The following is a 21,275-nucleotide window of genomic DNA, read 5'->3' as shown; positions in this document are numbered from 1 at the left end:
TGTATTGACCAATGACAGCGCTACTCAGATAATCCTCAGCCAATCGATAGGCGACGCTGTGACTCACCATATAAGGAGAGACAGAACCAAATAAGGAAACATTGTATCTCTTTATAAGGAGGGAAGTAGTTCCTGGGTTGTAATATCACTCCGCTGTCTTAAACGGAGTTTAAAAAAACAGACCTTTTTATGCGTCCCTTAACCATGAAGAAATAAATATTGCGTTTTGGTGGCGTGAAGATTTGCAATTGGACGCCAGCAGGCCGGAAACAGCGTTATATTCCGCTCACAGAGCGGACTACGTAACATGGCGGATCGACATCGAGGGCGCTCTTCGCGTTTTCCTTTTTGAGAAAGTGCTCAGAGTTTTGGTGATAGAGGAGGAGGGTGAACCAAACCGAGCCGGGTCGAAGGGTCTTGGGGGGTAGCATCACTTTCGAAAGTTTGTCACGGTTATTTCCTGGAGTCTCCAAATCTCCAAACGGGTCTGGTTTGTTTACGTGTTGTGGCCCAGGCGTGTAGCCTATGCGTTTAATCAGCCATTTACCAGACAACGCGCTCCAGCTCTCTTAGCTGGCGTTTAGACACTCGGTTCAGTAGCCGAAATAGAATGTTACCGAGCCGGGCTGGATCGGCACCATCTGGAAACGGGTCAGCTTCAGGCAGAGGTAACACGGGACACGGTTCGGGGATTGTCGGCAGCGGGATCCGTCCCGTTTTAGTCAGAGCAGGGCAAGCTTTACCGGGGATCGGCGAGAGTGACGGGCGACAGGGGGAAAGAGACGCCGTCGGGATGCTGGGGGCTAACGGTCCAGGGGGCTCGAGAGGCGTGAGACCGGGGAACGGGACTGGGGTGACCTCTCTACAGAGCGCCGTCCAGGGCAACATGGTGGGCTTGAACACGGGAATCGTGTTGGCTCAGGGAAACAGGTTCGACCCGGACAGAGAAAGCGTTCCGATGTGCAGCGGCTCGGATAATGACTCGGACTCCGGAGATGAGGATGACCCAGTGGGTTCACTCGGGGACAGCAGGAGAGGCGTGAAACGAGAGAGAGGGGAGATGGAAGCTGCGGTGACGGGTCAGGAGGTGGGAATACCTCCCGGAGGTTACGGCATGGTGCCCGGGGGGGTCGCGGGGGCAAAGCCGGGGAAGAAAACACGTGGGCGCGTAAAGATAAAGATGGAATTTATTGACAACAAGTTGAGACGGTACACCACTTTCAGCAAGAGGAAGACTGGTATTATGAAGAAGGTGAGTCGGGGGGATTTCCTTTGGATCTCATTCAACGGCAGTCACATTTGATTTGAGTGTCACTTCAGTCTTTATACACTGCATTAGTCCTATAATATATATATGGTGCTGTGAACGATGCTTCCATTCAGGAAATTAACGAGGTTATATCTTAATAAGCTGTAGAATCATAACAGTGGGGAAAGTGGGCCCACTGCATTATAATATAATAGTATAATAGTGGGCCACATTTAAAGGTATTTTACCTGTATTAAATCTTATACCAATTCCTTTCTTTATAAAAGACAAAAACAATTGTGGCACAAACTAGCTCACTGGATGTGAGCGAGTCATGACAGGCAGTTGGTTTTAAATAGACTTGAGCAAATGACAATTCTATTTATGACCATGCTCACCCCAGCTATCACACACACACACACACATGACCTGACACACAGATTTCCAGATAAACTGACGCACTACTTCATGCCCCTATACACGTAAAGATGGGCCTCGAACCTTTGGAAGTGTAGTTCCCCATCAGTAGCCCTCAGTGCACACAGGCTGTTCCTTCTGTCATTGTGGAGCAGGGCTTTGCTTGCAGGCGGCAGCCATGTGGTGGTGAGCAGCAGCAGCAGCAGCGGGCCCTGTAGTTACCAACAGCTGACTAAACCCCAGGGAAACCAGATCAGAGGACAGTCAAAGAGCACTCAAACAGAAGAGAGGAGCCAGGGACTGTCTGTGCATGCATTATGGTACTGCACGTTGTGATGCCAGCAGCCAGCAGCATCCAGTGATGACTTGTCTGTGGGTTCAGTCTTGTTAGATGGGTCTGGCACAGGGGCAGTTGACCTTAAAGACGACAGAACTCGCTCCATGGTGGTAATGAGTACCTCCACTGAGTTTAGTACCGAAGCAGTATTGAACTGGGAACCCACAAGCACTCGATTGGTGCCGTGATAAAGCATTGCTCTGTGACTTTTGGCATCGAGGGATCTAAAGTTGATTATTTGGAGACGAGGTTAGCTGTCCAACAGAAGCACAGCAGTCGTTTTGCTGCTGACACGGTCATTTGTCATTATGACCTTAAATAAACACAATTCTTTGCTGTAGTGCAAGAGTCTTCATTTGTTACTTTTGAAGCGCATGAAGTGTGTATTCTGCTTTATTTCTCTTTTTTTTTTCTTTTTTTTTTATGTATCCCAGACTGTTGTCGTGGAAACTGAGGTGTCGTTATGTCGGCTCTTGGCAACATGAACACTGTTTGACACACTGTGCGAATAGAGATTTTTGGAAACGTTGCCTACGCCATGTCAGCCATCACAGAAATTGAGCGGTGGGTGGAGTGGGACGACTCGTAGTAGACTGGTCTCTCAAACTGGTTTCTAGGACGAGCTCGTAGTTTAATTGTGAAGGATGCGGGGAGTGAAGCGTCGGCCCGTTTGTTCTCTTCTCATAAATTCTTTGGATTAAGTGCATGTAAATAATTACACAATGCAACTTGTTTTACGTCAATTTGAGGCACAGCATTACTCAACTAATACCTGTCGCTCCTTTTTGGGTTCAGTATTTGCACAGTAAAGGACATGATTTCATGTTTTCTTGGCAGACCTTCTAATTGTCATACCAGGAAAAGCACAGATGTAACTAATAACATAAACGGTGGAATGCAGCCATTACGTTCTTATTTACAAGTCTTCTTCTTCTTCTCCTCCTCCTCCTGGAATCCTACTATATACTTAATGATAAAGTGAAAGAATGAAGGATAAATCCATAATGTATGTTGTCTTTGATATTCTATGAGACTACATAATGTCTTACATTTACAGCTCTACAATAGTTGCTGTCCATCACAATTTACTGGAGCCTAAGGTGACGTCTTCAAAGAGCTAGCTTTGTCTGAATAACCATCTAAAATCCAAAGTTACTCAGTTTATATGACCCTGAATAGGATAAGCGGTTACAGATGATGGGTGAATGAACTGCAGTGCCTGCACGCTTTTTTGACTCAACGGTACAGCAACAGAAGTTGTTGAGGTCGTTCCAGGGATTTTAACTAGCAACTGTATAGTCACAAGGCGACTAGTGTTCGAACTGCCGGGATGACACCTGAAAAATATGCCGTTGTTGTTTAGAATTGCACAACTACATTACACGTTTGCGGCCATCTATGACTTTTATCTTTTGCTCCTTTTTGTTTTATTTGATATGGAGGCTTGACTGGGACGTTTTGTGCGACAGAGGAACCAATTACAGCCAGAGTAATTGGCACTATGCAGCCATGAATATTTATGAGAATATCAGCAGAGCAAGGGAACTTATTAAAGCACTGTGTGGGTCTAGTTTGTGCCGCCACCTTGCACATTTAAGGTGACAAATGAGTCCTTTCCTGCCTTGGATGTTGGCCAAACATCAGACTCTTGTTAGAGACTCCCCTGTAGCTGCTGCAGAGCTAATCAAGGGAGATGGTAGTACAAGAGACGTGTAGTTCATTACCTACTTCTGTAGTGCTGCATTAGCAGGGGGAGAGGTGAATTGTGCAGGGTTAGGACATTCCATTTAACACCGTTCTTCAATACACACACACACATAAAAACCCTCTGTATAATTAAGGTTTGAAGTGCTCAGGGGAAACACGCGTGTAGCAGCATTCAGCCACTATAGCAGTAGTTGCTCATCATTAGCCTCTCTGTGCTCTGTCATCATATTATTGCACACAAAAGATAAATCTACACTCGGCTTCAGCATGTGCCCACATATAAAGGATTGGACTGATAGGGCCCACAATGAACACAGTGTGTGAGCATGATGGAGTGCACCGGTATGAATGCATGGTTTTTTTTTATCACGGCTCAATAAAAGCCTTTTTAATTTGAATGTGATTTGTCTCCTCCTCCTCCCGCACGCCAGCTTACGACACCTCTATCAGCCAGCTCTGACTGTACTGTGTTCACCAAGGTGACGGTAATGGCGCTGTGCCTCCACAGCCACATCCTCCACATAACTTGTGACTCATTTAGATAAAAAGGCTTTCTCGGGAGGTCAATCTGAGTGCAGCATCGGCGTGTGTGTGATGTAGTTGAATCTCATTGTCTTTTGCCTTTACAATGAGGAGTTTGGATGTGTGTGTGTGTGTGTGTGTGTGTGTGTGTGTGTGCGCACGCTGTATAATGAATGGCAAGGGAGCAGACTGTGATGGCCTCATGTTTCACAGCCGGCTACCTCTGGGTGTAGAGAATGATTCCTTGTGTCCCCCCGTCAAGACTGGGTTACTGCGACTCCCCCTGCCTATGCAAGCCAGCTGCAATCAGTCTCTCAGCTATATCACACTCTCTATTCTGGGAGCCGTATCTCATGTTATTTTAGCTTCATTTGTGCTATACGTCAGAGTTCACTACAGGGGTATTTTTAGTGAATAGTTGTTTTTTTCCTGGCTCGGTTATATTTTCCCAGAGGTTCACCGTTTGGATTCTCTTGCTGTATATTCCCTTTTCCAGTTGAAATCACTTAGTCTGTAAATGAAGGTAATCCAAGCTTATCTTTCTGATGTTTGAACTGTAGCCTGACTCTTGGCCCATGCTCTCTGTCATATACTTTCATTTTCTTCTGTCTCTTTCCCAGGCCTATGAGCTCTCCACGCTGACGGGGACCCAGGTTCTTCTGCTCGTGGCCAGCGAAACGGGTCACGTCTACACTTTTGCCACCCGCAAACTCCAGCCCATGATCACGAGTGAAACGGGGAAAGCTCTGATCCAAACATGCCTCAACTCGCCGGACTCGCCGCCGCGCAACGACCCCTCCACGGACCAGCGCATGAGCGCCACGGGCTTCGAGGAGACGGACCTCACCTATCAGGTGTCTGAGTCGGAGAGCATGGGCGACACAAAGGTTAGAATCCAAAAGTGGAAAGGAGACAACAATTAAGAACCCACGTAGCGAGGCGGTAGCTGTGAATTCCCATTAAATGCACTCATTAATATCCCTTGTCCCCACAGCCTGGTCTTTCAGAAACAATCGTACCTGAGTTAAAGTCTTTGTGACTTTGAGACTTTAGAAAATTAAAATAATATAATAAAAAAACTGATACAGCACCATAGAGAGTCACTAATGGATATAGTGGGACATCTTTACAGAGAAAAGGCTAGACAGGCACACGAGGAGAGCAAATAAATCAAACTTACAAGCAGCTGTGGAAAATAATCTTTGTCCTTATTTTAAACAGTTTTGAACTTTTGGCGGTAATATGCGTGGCCTCTGTTTCGGGCTTTGTGGTTTGGTTCTAAGCACCGAGTCATTTTCTTTTTATTAAACCAAAAAGTCTTCGTGGTCCTTTTCAAAGGGCTCTAAACCTGAAGGGAGAGCCAGATAAGATGTGGAGTATTACCCCACTCACTAAAGGGGGCTGTCTACACTTTACCTTTCTGACCTCTCATCCAGGAAAGCCTCGTAACGCTCTCCCAAGATAAATCACAGCAGGTCTGCGTTGTGTTAGGATGAGAAACACGCAACCTGCTGCACAGAGGACTTTGCTGTTTATCTTCTATTTTGTGACGGAGCTGTCTGGTGTTCACGGATGAAACGCGGAGATCAGTAACAGAACTTACATTTCTGAAAATATTTCAACATCAGACATTTTATGCCGTTTTCAAACTCGCTAACCTTCTAAAAAAATGGTCGTGACGGAAATAAGTTGAATTTGAAGATAAAAGATGAATTTCTACTCTGAAATCCTCGTGATCGTTATTTAGTTGGCTGTGTGGCCTCCTCTCATCCTCACTGAAACGCTGCAGTCCGGGTCCCTGTACTTTCTACCGCATTACTTGCGAGCGTTCTTAAACCTCAGGTCTTTTGAGATCTTGAAGCGAAGCGGTAAATTCATAAGCGGACACGCTTCGCTGTCCACACCTTCGTGCGCTCAGGTGCTGGAAGCCGAGATTCCCTCCGCTCGCTGTTTACACGGCTTAAGGACGCCCCTTTGAAGACGGACACTTGCGGGGCCTGTTTGCCTTGCTTGCTGTTTTTACAAGGTGCTAATTAACACGTACCGCACACCGTCAGGGATGGGAGATCAACCTTTGTGTGTTAAGCCACTCTCATGCCCGCTCTGCTCATTGATAAAAATTAGATTGCTCTGTTGCCATATATGGTATGGTTTCCCTGCCTGCTCTCTTGGCTGAGGCCCCTCACATTCCTTATAAGCTGCAGCTGTCTTTGGAGTCCTGTGATCCCCCCCCCCCCCCCACACACACACACACGCACACGCACACACACTCATTTAGTGATATGGAGGGGAGGTAAGGATGTAGATATGAGCGGCTGGAATTGAAACATTTGAGTGATATTTTACGTCCCGTTTCATTAGACGTCTATTTAGGTGGCTGTCGGTGACGCTGTGGCCATTGCCCCCCCCCCCCCCCATTATGAGTGTGGGAGACCAGCGTGGGCCCTGTGAAGCCCGCTCACAGAGGGACACCCTACGAGTTGTCATTATGTGATCCATGTCGGGATCAGCGCAGTCACGGTTAGGACGTGGCGAGTGGATACAGCGGTTTCTGTGCAGTAGGTCTGATGTGTGCACCTCTGCAGTGTCGGGGCGGCCATTCATCAGGAGAGCAGTATGTCGTACATACACAGTGCAGGCTAGTCTAAACAGTCCAGAGTTTGCATTGGCTGGGGGGGGGGGGAGTGAAGGACATTTTGGAGACGCAAAAGAAAAAGTGTTAGAAGATAAGTGTTGTGTATTTTGTTCTTATTATCACAGATAACTGGCCCAAGCTCTGGTAAAATGGCCGTTGATTGTTTTTTCAAGAACAAACGTTGTCCCCTGATACTTACTATGATGCATAAAGCGTATAAACGTATCTGCCAATACACAGTACCGATCTTATATTTAGCATCTAGTGATGAAAAATGTTGTGGCGCTGAAAGTTGATCAAGTAGCCCACTGTACATGAATGTAAATGGCTTTTGCTTTTGGTGCTAATCCGCCAAAAATAAAAGACCAACAAAGCCATCCGACAATGTTCAACATGTAACATACTGGAGGAATTAGCTCAGGACAGAAGTCATTTCACATAGGCGGTCCATTAAAGGATCAACAGTTTCCTGCTCTGGAAATCCTAAATCTCCTCAGCTGTTCACCAGAATTAGTTGATTTTTCTAAATACATTTTAAGTCGTGTAATGGATCTTGCAATGTCCGAGTCGTGCTTCGTATCACCAGACAACTTCCTCCTTTCATAGTTGATAGCTTCGTTTGATTGTTTAAAGATTGAGGCTGTGAGTTACTTTATTAGGGCTGAGCGCTCTGGTTTTGGTCTTCGTTGACTAAGATGTCTTTAGTAGATTATTAACTTCAATGCTGTTAATGCTTTTTTTTTTCTTCATGCTAAATTATTTATTTCCAAGAAATGTATGAGCGCATTTCTGATAAACGCAAGCTTTAAAGCTTGTGTTGGTAATCTTGAAAAACTAACAAGAGCGCGTTTTTTAATAATTCTCCAGCGTTAAAGCTTAGCCCCGTGTTGTCTCTCTTCTTCTCTTTTCCAGTGAAAGTAGCTAGCGGGCCTCCCTCCAAAGCCCCCCCCCCCAAAGTATTATGATGAACGTAAACAACGAACATGTCTGTTGTCTGTACTCGCAGCTGTTAAGCTAGCAATTAAATAAGTCGACTAAAATATCTTTGGTCGGGGAACAGCCCTACACGCTATCATCTGCTGATTGTTCTGATGCATATCTAGCTGCTGTGAATTGGTTTCTTGGGCCAATGTCCCCAGGCCTATATCGGGTACAAAACTTAAGCTCGCGAAATGTCATCTAGCTGTGAGAGATGTCAGAACGAAGAGCAAGGGCTTCTTTCTAGAAACGTCGTTTTGGCATCGACTCAATCCGTGTGTTATTCCACCCACGGCGTCTTTTAGTTGAGCTGATTGCGGCGTTTAAAATAATACATAAGACATTCAGGTTAGGTTGCGTGACTGGAAAACCCTGGCTTCACTGTCGTTGTTGCTCTCGCAGCACACATTAAGTACTTAAAACCGACAGCTGAAGACAGCAAGTTCAAGGCTGTTCTCTGAGGGCTGTAGAAATGCATTCTGGGAAATGTAATATTGTCTCGACGTAGAGGTGAAATGAGGAAGGTCAAGGGTGAAGGAGTGCCACCAAAAATGAATATCCGTACTTCACAGAGACGGTACAGTTAGTCGTTATTGTGGCATCCCACAGCTGATCTTCAGATGGTTATGGCTTCTGTGGCTGCTTCTTGATATCAGACGTGCCTACAGTACAGATGTTTTTATGCTTTTGGGGTTATTTTTGGAAGGGGATGGCAAATCCCACAACTCCTGTTTGCTGAGAGGATCTAGCTTAGGACAGAATTCTCAGTATCTCACAGTCTCCTCTGGTTTTCCCCCCTCCTCTTCCCTCTCTCCTTTCCTCCCTTCCTCCATCTCTTTCGCTCTCTTCCACGCTGCTCTGGCTTTCAGTGCCGTTGCCGTTGTAGTCTTGGTGAAGTGTGTTTGTTGCCCTCCTGCTCATTAGCACAGATCACATTGTCTTTGTCGCTGTAGTGTTTGCAAGCGAAACGTCCAGACCAGCAGCAGCTGACATGTTTGTTTTCCTCGCATTGTGGCTCACCTGACAGCCTCTTTATTTAACATATAGCGTGCATATAAACGGTGTTAAGTTGAATTGGTCTCCGTAGACAACTGAAAATGATTTGTTAATTAATTCAGTCTCGAATGGAGAACTGCACTTGAAAATCTAGTATTCAACATGTTCCTGTCTTAGCTGCTGTTGTGAGGGCAGAGCGGTGGCTTGAAGTAGGTGACAAGAGAGAATCACTGAGATAATGGAAAGTTAATTTACTTGTTAGATATGCGCTCTTATCACAAGGGTGCTCCTTTAAACAGACAGTGCGTAGAGGGAGGTTGTGTTGTCGGAGGGAGAGCAGCATGTCGGCTGTGTCAGAGGGGAGGGAAAGCAACTCCCCCCCCCCCCCCCCCCCCCCCCCCGCCTCTCCTCCTTCCCCCTTCCACCCCCTTATTTTACAGCAAGCAACTGGACAGGTCAGCCGCCATTGGCTGCACCTCCTCCACTTGGGCTGCCTTGCCTTTTTTAGCAGTCCCAAATGGAGCTGCAAATTCCATGTTGCTGGCAGGGTGACAGACGGGGAGATGGGAGCCAGCAAATGGGAGATTAGACGAGGGCCAGCCACCAGTAAAACGGCACAATGGGCTCTCCGACCAACACTGGACGAGGCTGCCAGTTGTCGCCTTCAATTTGGAACGATTAATCCCTCATGAAGAGGGAATAATTAGTGTCCTGCTCTTTTTAATTACTCTCTCATTTCCTGTTACTTTAAAAACGGGGTCGATCGTGTGATGTGTGTGAATGCGAGGAGGGCAATGGAGGCTTTTATTCTTTTACCATATATAGAACCCTTACTAACCAGCGTGTTGAAAGGACTTTTACAGCGGTATAAGAACCTCTACCAAACCAAAGAACCCTAGAATGATTGTGTGAATAAGGTTGCTGGTGTCTCTCTCTCTATGGCATTCTGTCTCCGGATCCTTTTAATATTAGGATTTCACAAATGTTCACAGGAGGGGAAGGATGACATTTGAGATCTCTTCGTTGAGTAAAATCATGTCCGTCTCTTGTTAAATGGATTACTTGGCATGTTATGGAGGATTCACTCAGTGGCTGTGCAGAGTCCAGAGGAGCCCTCGCTTATTCCAGAAGACTCAGCCCTCCATCCGCACGGCTATGAATTGTGGCTGAAAGAAATCTAAACCAGCTTTTGCATTTTGAAAGAAATCTTTTTTTCCTTCTCAGGCTGATACAAACAATCCCTATGTGGTATCAAACATGTATAAATATATATATTATTACACAATGTAGGGCCACAACTAATGATTACATTCACAATCGATTCATTTGCCTGTTATTTTTCTGAATTAATCTGTTTATTGTTTGGTAAAATATCCACAAAAATATGTGACAAATACAGAAATTTTATATATATATATATCTCAGATTATATAGTTTCATATGACATAAGACAAAGAAAATTAAGAAGCTAGAGGAAATGTTTTGCACTTTTGCTTTAAACATGACTTTCATGATCGAAATAGCTGCAAATTAAGAACAACGGATCAATCAACAACTTTATCATTAATAGGTTGTATTATATATATATATACTATTCAGACTTCCAGGCTATTTGCATGTTACAGTGAAGGGGTTGATTGTTAGTGATGGAGATGAGATGGCGTATCGGTGTGTAACACTGAATCAGAAGGAGCAGGAGATGGAGTTAAGGAGGAGATGACAGTGCGGAGGCTTTGGCTGCGCTTCTTCTCTAAAGGAATGCATTACACCACTGTAGCCTATGTTTACTATGCGCTGCCTTGACTCTGAACTAAAAGCCAGCGCTGTTTATAGACCGGCCAGTTGAACACAAGACACGTGCAGACGGTCAAACAAAGCAGTAGGTCAGTGGAAGCTCGCTGCGTAGGTCACAGAGATAGTGTCAGTTTGACTGAACCTTTAGGAAACCTGGTTGACCAATCAGTGGAGCCACACCTTCTGTTCATGTCGGAGTAGAAACAGGTCAGGAAAGCAAGATTTAGGGATGGAACGATATAAGATTTGATCAGTGATCACGATAGAAAAACACTCAATGAGTTGACCGTGGTGAATTTCTATTATCGGGTTAATCGTAAATTGTCTCATGAGTGATTTGAAAAGGCTTGTTATCATGGTGGAGAACTAAAAAAGAGAGCCTGACTTATAAAAAATACAGAGAATACTCACAGCATGTTACTATATTTTAGATATATATATATATTAGTGCTGGGCAACGATTACAATTTTTAAGCGCGGTTAATGGCATTGTTATGCGCAAAATTCAATAATTAATTCAAAAGTAGTGTATTGCGCACTTTTAAGTACTGCTATATAAACAAAAGTGCAATAACATTTGGTTTGCAAACACTTTAAACAAATAAGGTTATTTTTAACAGCAGTGTTCCCTTTACACGGTAGCAGTTATAATACAGTTATAATGATTCTGATAATAGATATTCAGCCGGTGTTCACAACTTTATTTTCATGTGTGTGTGTGTAATCGATGCAATTTGAAATATACACCTTGAAAACTGCAAACCCATCTACGTCGTTTGTTAAATTCTCAGTAGCGATAACTAAATGATATGCTTATTATACATATTCCAAACAAAACAACTTTAATTAATTAATGCGTTAACGCGATAATAACGCGTTAACTTGCCCAGCACTAATATATATTTATCCTTTTTTATTCAGGAAGACCTTATGATTTACGATTACCTTATATAAGATTGTTTGTTTTTCACTAAAATAAAGATCTATACGTGATGCAATGAAAATATGCTTCTTATGAAATATAAGGAGATTCCAGTGTGTCTAAGTGCCATTTTGATAATCATAATATCATGAATCACAATGACTTTGTCCAGGATAGTTGTTGTTCCTATTGTCCCATGCCTGGCAAGAGTAGCCATGTATTTCTCCATTGAACAGTGTAATAGGGGAAAGTTGGAACACTACGAGCCATATTAGAAGGTGAAGCATCTCGTTGAATTCGGTCGTTCTTCTATAAACCCGACGTTGAGAACTAGCTAGGAGTCATGTGCTGCCGTCTTCTCACTCACGTGGCCTCCTGCTGCCTCAGCCGGCCCGGAAAGGGTTAATTCCCCCTCAGAGCTGCTCAGGTTTCCCGCCAGCTGTCTGTACCCTCAGCTGTTTGTACTCTCGCCCCGTTCCTGTCCCCAAACCTCACACAGACGCACATACTCTGCTACTGCTGTGGCTAAAAAAGTGCCACTTGCTTCGCCATCGGCGATGTTCACTTTCCCCGACATACTTTTTGTTCATCCCCTTCAGTCCCTTAACGGACCGTTGTTCTGCTTGGTTACCGCTTTCCTCTTCCTCTCTTATCTGTGACCCCTGCACCGTTGTAGAGTGAGCTTGTCTTGAGTTCTAGTGAACATTAATGTAACAAACATCACTTCTCCCTGGGAGAATGAAGACGTGGCGACGGCTAGCGTCACCGTCTGACTGTCAGCAATCGCTCTGTGATGAATGACGGGCCTGATAGCTGCGCAGTAAATGGATTACATATTGTTCTTGGTGCGAATTCATTCGGTTTTCCCTCTTGGTTGAAAGGGCAGAACAACTGCGAGTCCTCTGTGGGGCCCTCCCTCTTTGACTTTCCAGCTGCTGTTTAACTAAAGAGGTAAAGGACCTTGGACTGTCGGAGCCCCTCGGCAGGGCCCGGAGCTGAGCTGCTGACGAGCTCACTAACTGTGTAACTTGTCGTGTTGATTTTGAGCGGCTTGTATAAAACAACACCTCTAACCGTCCGTACGCCATGAGGGCCAGAAACACTCTTTAACTAAAGATGACACAATTGATCATTTGCTTATAGGAGTTTCTTTTTTACCTCATCAAATAAAAAAACAACACCTTTTGTTTAGTCATTGCAGTGAGCCATACTCTACTGTCTTTGATATTACGAGCAGACTGGGATGTGGCTAAAGACTGGGAGCTAATCCTTACAGTTATTTCGCTCCACTGACATGTTTGCGTCTTAGTTTGTGTTTGGGAAGTTGTTATCAGTGGAGTCCATGCTGGATTATCTGCTGTAATCAGTCACATATAAAAACCAATAGTGCTCTGCTAGAAGAGGTTGCTCTAGCCTGCTGCTACGCTACCGCTCTGTTCACAATGAATGAGCCTTTTCAGAGTTCCAAGCTCATAGGATGCAACGCACCTCGTTCCCTTGCCCGCTCATGGTAAGCCCGCCTGTTTAATAACCTTTATTCACTCGGCTCATCTGTTACGCTGCCGCACTGTGTCGAGGGCTTTGCGTCTGTGACACAATAGCTTTATCACAATGCCGGGGCTGGATCCTCCAAAGGCCTTTCAAGGCCTCGTCCTTCAGAGGTCCCGAGGTCTACGCTGAACTTGCGGTGTAAAAGAAATACTGTTATTTATTTATTTTTCCTGGGGAAACTGATTTCACAAGGGCGTTGATAGTGCGAGTTGTAACATTTTACGTTAATACACGAGGTCTCAAAGCTCAAACCCAGATGAATCATCATCGATACTCGAATCTGCGATTTAAGAGTCCAGAATGCATTATGGGATACAGAGGACTGCAACGGATCCTACAAATTCAGCCCAAAGAAAGCTGCATTTTATTTGGCCACATGTGGAGGAACCTTTAAGATGACGGTCTGTTACGTTGTCCTCTGTACCCACAGCACATGTATCCGTGTTGATCACACCCCTTATTAAAGGACATGCCCGTCTAGTGTAAGCGTGTTCCCTCTCTGCTATTGCAGATCGTTAGTATCAAGTGTGTGAGTGCGTAGAAGCGGGCATGGTGGGTTTGGATGTGCTCCCAGCCGAACGCCTACCTTGCTCTTATCGTGCAGCCCACTCGCCAACACATCCTGCTCTGCTGCTCGATGGGTGTTCACGTTAGCGTACGCTGCTACATCGCACCTCCTGTTGATTTGAAGTTTTACTTCAGCATCTCATCTGCCTGATTTCTACACATTTTACTGTGGATGTTACAGTTGTTCTCATGGTAACTCAACAAAGTGTGCAGAAATTATGTTTTTGTTGTAGAGTTGCAGGTGGAGATGATGAATGGAGTATTCAGGTGTGTGTGGCAGTATTCAAAGAGAATACACGCTTGTGTTCCTACACACCTGGTATGATTTATATACTATTCTCTCTTGGGCATTATGAATTGCGGAGTAGCATTTTCTTTTTTTTTTAATAGGATTTGATGAGTTTCCTAATTAGTGTTGAATCACTATTCTATACTGAATTTCCTACATTCAATGATGACAAGTTTTCTCCGACTTAATTGCAGCTTTTGGTGCATTCTTAAAGAGAAATGCTCCCTGCACGGCACATTATTTTACATGTGGTTGCAATTAGAAAGGTCCCAGCCTGTTTCTCTACCTTGTTTATGTCATTTGCCCTTCCTCTATTAAATCCCACTATGGTTTCTGTCACCGATTGCAAGTATTAAAGCCTCCTCCTCCTCCTCCTCCTCCTCATGCTCACGCTTAAAGAGGAAAAGCCCTATTAATGGTGTTGTTTTAGGTGTTCTCATGTGAAACTCTTCGGGTGCTGCTTTTGCAGTCACTGGGATAAGATGGAAATACTATTAACTGATGATGTCATCAGGGTTATCATAGACTACAGAGTTACAGACTGAAGATGTGTGGATTCTTGTTTGACTGTTAAAATGTCTGGCATGGTGGACATGGTTTTTTTTGCAGCTTACTTAATAACCTGTATTGTTTATGTTTAGTTTATTTCCACTCTATCGCACATCGTAATGCAACTGCTGCACAACAATCTTCCTCGGGATGAATAAGGTTTTATCTTGTCCAAAGATGTTTGCGTTGACCGTTCAGGGAAGGCACTATTGCGTTGCATTATGGGAATTGTAGGAGCCAGTGCTTTTTGAAGCATGACCTATACTCGGGGACGAAGCGTCTGCATACCTCCGTAGCTCATTCTTCACCATTCTTTTTTTTTTTTAAACCGTCTCTTGCGAGTTCCTCAAGTTTATGGAAGTGAAATACTAAATCACTAGCGTTCCCCTCAATGTTGTCTTCTTCCTTGATAGAGTCCAGTACTGATTTTTAATTTCATCAAATTATCTCTCCTCCACCCTCCCCCCCCCCGTCTTTCTAATCGACGTGTGTGTGTTTTCTCCCACAGGACACACTGAAGCCCACGTTCACGATAGCCAGCCTACCGGGCAGCACCAGCAGCGCCCAGTGCACGGTACCCACCACCTCCACCACCATGCAGGTGAGCAGCGGCACTTCGTTTCCCATCACCAACTACCTGGCACCCATCTCGGCCAGCAGCAACATCAGCGCCAACGGTACCGTCCTCAAGACCGCCTGTGGCTCCGCGGGCGTCATGCAGCTGCCCGGGGGCTTCACTTTCATGCCCGGTATGTAGGCGAGCAAAGGACACCTCGACGTCCATAGGGCTGTTAAAACTCTTCATTGTTTTTCATTATGGTTTGTTAATCTTAACTTCATCCTTAAGAATTGAACTGACGCTTCTGCAGGCCTCCGTGTTTTGTCGATGTCGCTGTGTTGTCGAGCCCGTTGGCGAATTAGAATTTGAATGGCAGTGTGCCGTGACCTCGGCTGTCTTGGAGTGGTCGTGTCCCGCTCTCTCTTCAAGCTGTTTACCTCACGCAACAGTCATCAACACTCGGCAGCCTTGGGTTTTTAACAAAGCCTTCAGTGTCCAGGAGAGCCACGTCTATTGGCGACTGGCTCTGCCTTTGATTGTCACTTGGGAACAGGAATAATTAGGTGAGAGGGGACACAATGGGCCTGGCAATGAGGGATGACGAACACGGACCCATAATTATCCATGAATATTCAATGAAGGATCGGTGGCTGAAATTATAATTGCGTACTTTATGGAGCGGGAGCTTTGTGACACAGTGGTCCTGAACTAGACATGACCCTTCATTAAGGTGGACTTCACAGACACACTCTTAAACACAAGGGATCGCTACTGCACCAACTCAACCGGGACATTCAGGGCTGCAGGCTCTGATTTGGGATCCTTAGGTTTTTCTAAATTGGCTTTCCCCCCCAGTAATTATTCACAACACCTCCTTTTCATGGTAAATGTGCTGGGAAAAATACTGGGGCGTCAACGTGGAGCGTGGGGATGCCGAGAGGTCACGATTCCCCCAAAAGACGTGAAGAATATTTGAATTTCACGATTAATTTAGATATTACAAAAAGGCTGGTTGACACTTAAATGCTGACTGGTGCGATGTTTTTCTACAGTGTATGACGCTGCTGTTAACAAGAGCCCAGTGCTCGTCGGTGTTGTATATTTGAAGTACTGGCAATAACGTCGCTAACTAGTCGTTGGCGCTGCCGCAGCTGAACAGACGCATGATGCCCACTAATTGGTGCTGTATGTTATTGTGACTGACAGCTGAAGGACGGGCACGCAGTGTCTCCCCCCCCTCCCTCCCTCCCTCCCCCCTCTTTTCTTTCTCCTCCACGCCCTCTTCTTCCACCCTCTCCCTCCCTCCGCTGCTCTCTCTCCTCCTCACCACCTGTCTGGCACATAGCAGCAGTGCCAGGTGGAACAACACACCCTCCCACACTGAAACCTCCTTCAGCTGACAGCTTGAAAGGGCCTGCCCACCCTACTGCAGCAACTGTTTATGGAGCATGTGACCAAATGCGATGGTGTAACTCCAGAGTCATGTTCTGAAATGAAATCTCTGCCATGTGGTGAAAGACGACACTTTGATAACAGAACATGAAACAGATCGCGCAACAATTGAACGCTTTTAAATGTCAATGTGCGTGTCACTTGAAAATTCAAACCATGCATGTTGCTGCTTCCTTTTTGTTGCACAGCAGTCATGTTTATCTACCCAAGGATGTGGAACCTGCCAGATGGAAATAATATGAAACATTTGTGCCGCGCTAAACCGGAGTACACTTGTAGTGAACAGCACTTCTCCAAGCTGTACTATCCTTTCACATTTAGTCTCACCCCCCTGTGTGTGTGTGTGTGTGTGTGTGTGTGTGTGTGTGTGTGTGTGTGTGTGTGTGCCCCATACAGCAGGCACTACTCTCCCCCCTGGCACCCCCACCATTCCTCTGAGCCAGCTGCAGCAGCACTCCCTGGCCCTCCAGGGGCAGCATGGTCAGGCCCTGGCTGCCGCCCCGCAGACACAGCAGGGACAGCAGGCTGTCTTCCGCTTCCCTGCTGCTGTCTCCCTCACAGGTGACCCGCACTGCCACGACTGCCTGCTTATACTAAATCACGATCATATCGTCACGAAGCCGCCGCTGCTGCTGCTACTAGTAGTACCGCTAATGCTACCTCTTCTGCTACGACTTCTGCACATAATGATAGGATTACTAATTGTACTTGCACGACAACTTCCTCTACCTTCCGCTAATGTTACCGCAAATGCTTGTAGTGCCAGAGCGACCATATGGCACCCCCCACTGCTGCTGTCCCCACACTCCTACTGCAACTACCACTCTCCCCCCGTGTGCGATGCTTGATGACTTACTGTAGTTGGCCGTATGCCCTCTGTGTGTCTTCAGGAGCAGGTGTTCCCCAGCAGCTCCAGGCTATCCAGGTACACCACAACTCCCAGTCCAGCGACGGCAGCCTCGACATCTCCCACACCTCCACAAACTCCACCGGTAGGTCAAGAGCCTGTTGTCCTGTCTGGATGAGAATGTGTGCTCCAGATGGTGGAAAAAGTCAAGTGCAGTAACGAACATTCATGTAATGTAATAAGGACATACAGTAGCGTTTTTTTTTTTTTCTTCAACGATCTCTTTTTAAAATGTGTTTTCTAGCTTGCACTGTTTTTTTATTCTGGTCCTGTGTGAATCGAGTTGTGTCCTCCAGAAAGGTGTTATTGTGCCGCTACACACAGCATAAGTAGGAGTTAGCGGTTGAATTTAGATACACGTTAAGCGCCATCTGCTGGCCAACATTTGTACACACCTCTAGTCCTCGGGGTGGCATTTTCTTTCTGTCCCTCCTCCTCCTCACTCCCCTGCTCTCTTTGCAGCGACGGTGAGTCTCCCAGCAACCATCGTCACCTCGTCGATGCCGACGTCTGTTGCGGGTCACATGATGTACGGCAGCCCGCACACAGTGATGTACGCCTCCACGCCGACGCTGACTGACGGGGGGCTGGCCGTGCTCAACGCCTTCTCCCAGGGCACCTCGACCATGCAGGTGTCCCACGCACAGGGCCAAGACTCAGGTGAGACACTGAACACGGCGCTGACGAAACATAATTTTACCGACAGATGTGGGTTAATATGTCATTTGTGCTTAATTTCAAATAAACATAATTGGTAGAGTTTACCTTTTTTCCCCCTCCCTTAGGTGCCGTCCCTCAGGTGTTCCTCACAGCACCTCCAGGCACGGTGCAGATCCCCGTCTCAGCGGTGCAGCTACACCCAGTACGGCAAGATCTGCATTTTACAAGTGAAACTCTCATATTCCCTATGCAACCAGCATGCCACGTGTCCGCACTAATGCATCCTAACAGAGCACTGGCACACAGAGGCCACAGGGTTGTCACCTGTTGCCCTTTTGTTTTTGGGGGATGAATGTGAATGATCAGCTGGCAGCTTGTTTTACCTGTGACTTTCAGCAAAATACACACGCAATAGACTTACACCACCGTAGCAGTGCATGGGAATCAAAACTTGTTTATTAATTCTCTTCATAAAGCCCAGTCTTGTAAAGAAAATGATTGGGAATTCCTTTCTGTAAATTGGTTTTGATTTTTTGATTATACGCAATTGGAAACATCCCATAGAATTCATGATTATCTTTTGATGTCTTTTAAACAAAAGTAATCTATCCTAATGGTCTAACTTGCACTCTACAGAATATGATTTCATAAGTAAATTATATTACAGGGGAATCTATTCCAGCATTAAACCACTCCTTGATAAACAGCATGTAGTGTAGCAGTACTTCCATCTGTGCCGGGTGTAGTGATGACGTGTGATTGGCCGTGTGTTGGGCCCCGCACCGTCTCCTGACGTTGCCACGTTTGTGTTCCAGATGGTGATTGGTCCGCAGTCGAGCGGCAGTAACCTGACGGAGCTCCAGGTCGTCAATTTGGACGCGGCGCAGAACTCAAAGAGTGACTGACGGACGGAGCTGTTTAACGCAGCAGACCCAAGGGACACGGACGGACAGACTTGCATACATCTCTATTTATTGATGCCTTCCTACAGAGTTTCACGTTACGAATGTGACTTTAAAGTACATCTACACACACATACACACAATTAAGGGCATATGTGTGGCTGACCCTTATACAGTATGTTTTGGTATATAAATATATATATATATATTCGCAAATGCATAGGAAATATATCACGACATCTATCATAAGAACCTATTTTCTATGCCGTTATTTTCTTTTTGTGTGCGTGCGTGTTTTTTTTTTTTAAATGTGTAATTACATGTACACACACACACACTTGCGAGGTGCCACAGCTTCACACCAGCCAAAGAGACATTTGTTTGTCTGAATGTTCCAGTGTGAGCAACTTGTGCACAAGCGTGTGTCGGTGTGTGCGCGCATATCTGGGGTTTGTAAATGGGAGGGGAGACGCTTATTGACTTTTGGAAATGTACATAGTTTTTGTTTTTTATTGATGACTTGTATTTTTAGCCTGGTTTAGTTTGTGCAGCGGCATGTAGTTGGTTTTTTTTTTTACGTAGTGGTTTGGTATGTACATGAAAATGATTTGCCTGAAGAAAAATTAATTATTTACATGTATATGTAAGTTAATTTAATATACCATCATATGTTGATAAACTGTCATGCTGTTGGGAGTTTTCACTACAAGACGGAGACGGAACGCTGGATTTCTTTCTACATGTGTCGTTTGTGACATTTGTAGGACTGTCCCTCAAACCGGATCAAGTAGCTGGGTCACAACATATAAAACGCAACATATTTATCATTTACTGTTTTGCTGCGAAGGTTTCAGGGCTGATGGCATGATCGTTTGATATGATGTCGGTTTTTGCATGTGAGGTTTCCTAATGAAGCCCTGATCTGGCACTTTTTAGTGTGAAAACTGTTAAAACTATGACAATCAGATGGAAATCTCATTTCTCACCTTTTGACCTGCTATCTCTGTTTTCATCTGTGTACACACACAAATGCAGCACAATTCTGACATTTTAAAAACAACTGTTAACATCCTTTAGTGATTAGTTTGTTCACTTCTTTTTAAATGACTTGACTTAGTCCTTCTGTGGGTAACAAACCTGAGTGTGCCAAACCAGTTTTCATGACATCAGATATATAGATATATATGAAGTGTGTTGTTTAAAAAGCAACCCATTGCCTCCAGAACTTTAACGTTATGATGCTATAACTGACTTGAGTCAGGGCATTGGACACAAATCTCTTGTTTAACAAGACACTGTATAGACTCGGCAATTCCACTTCAATACTGCGATTAAAGCATTGTTTGCTCGTATGGCAGCACTCCTGTTCAGTGCAGTGTCAGTGCTGTAGTGTTGCAACAGTGAGTTATGAATATTTTTGTACAAACAAGGAACTCTTATTTAGGAAAAGTGACTTCAGGTGCTTTAAAACGTTGATCTACTCCTTTTAACGACAACTGTTAAAACCCTGGCTGACTGCAATCTCAGTATGTACCTCAGCAATCATTAAGAATGAGTTATTAGACTGAGAGCCTTCTTTCTGCACCGCTGTGCCTCTTTTCCATGGCTGATTTCTAAGTCACTGCTAGGCATGGGAACTGTAGGATTGACTTATTTCAAGGCCACCGTACATGACTTTACATACAATCCTCTGCTGTGACATTTCTTGACTCATTTCTACAGAACCAGCTGGATGACTGAGCATGCTGGCTTGAAGCCAAAGAGAATTTGACGGAGGGTAACGTGCCGACTGCTGTTCGGTTATTCGCTGGCAGGAGGTCACGTTCACGCTCGACGTTCCTGTACGCGTCAACCTAAAAGGGTTGTTTGTGTAGGAAATGTACAGGTTAAAGACATTCAACTCCCCCTTATCATCTGGTGATATAATAAAAGGGGGATTATTGAACAGAATTTGTGGTTTTCACCTCGTCATTGAGAGAAATGGTTATATGTATTTTAGTTTTGTTGTACAGACATTTTGTAATAAAAACATGATGAAACACAATGACCACATATTCTGCTGAAGATTTTTTTTTTTTTTAATTGGGACGGAGAATGTCAAAGAAACCATATGGTCCTAAATGAAACCTAATGCGTTGCATAACTGCAAAGTTGAAATGAAGACAGCTGATCAGGAATAAATACGCCAACGCCTCAGAGAGAGCGAGCGGCTGCTTCACTACTCTGCGAGTGAGCATGCACCTTACCGTAATGTTTTAACTATGCATTGCACAATCACTAAG

General features: G+C 45.0%; 1 protein-coding gene across 3 annotated transcripts; it reads left to right on the top strand.

Annotated features, from left to right (window-relative positions):
• Window positions 1-391: 391 nt before the first annotated feature.
• On the top strand, window positions 392-21,031 carry srfb (serum response factor b). 3 transcript variants are annotated; one of them, XM_079168845.1, is made up of 8 exons: window positions 392-1,252; window positions 4,853-5,086; window positions 15,022-15,262; window positions 16,921-17,085; window positions 17,415-17,516; window positions 17,894-18,091; window positions 18,217-18,293; window positions 18,907-21,031. In XM_079168845.1, the coding sequence occupies exons 1-8, from the start codon at window positions 611-613 to the stop codon at window positions 18,994-18,996; spliced, it is 1,749 nt and encodes a 582-aa protein (XP_079024971.1). In that variant the 5' UTR covers window positions 392-610; the 3' UTR covers window positions 18,997-21,031. The 3 variants fall into 3 exon arrangements, with proteins under 3 accessions (XP_079024971.1, XP_079024969.1, XP_079024970.1); XM_079168843.1 differs by having other exon boundaries at window positions 4,853-5,119; XM_079168844.1 differs by having other exon boundaries at window positions 4,853-5,119; window positions 18,217-18,318.
• Window positions 21,032-21,275: the final 244 nt, after the last annotated feature.

Source organism: Pholis gunnellus (assembly GCF_910591455.1).
Source record: "Pholis gunnellus genome assembly, chromosome: 11".
NCBI classification, from domain to species: domain Eukaryota; kingdom Metazoa; phylum Chordata; class Actinopteri; order Perciformes; family Pholidae; genus Pholis; species Pholis gunnellus.
This window is presented reverse-complemented; position numbering and strand designations above follow the sequence as displayed.

Coding starts and splice junctions, on each gene's coding strand:
- srfb (XM_079168843.1), top strand. CDS start 611: ATGTTACCGAGCCGGGCTGGATCGGCACCATCTGGAAACGGGTCAGCT. Junction 5,120..15,021: donor AGAGCATGGGCGACACAAAG/GTTAGAATCCAA, acceptor TTTCTCCCACAG/GACACACTGAAGCCCACGTT. Junction 17,086..17,414: donor TGCTGCTGTCTCCCTCACAG/GTGACCCGCACT, acceptor GTGTGTCTTCAG/GAGCAGGTGTTCCCCAGCAG.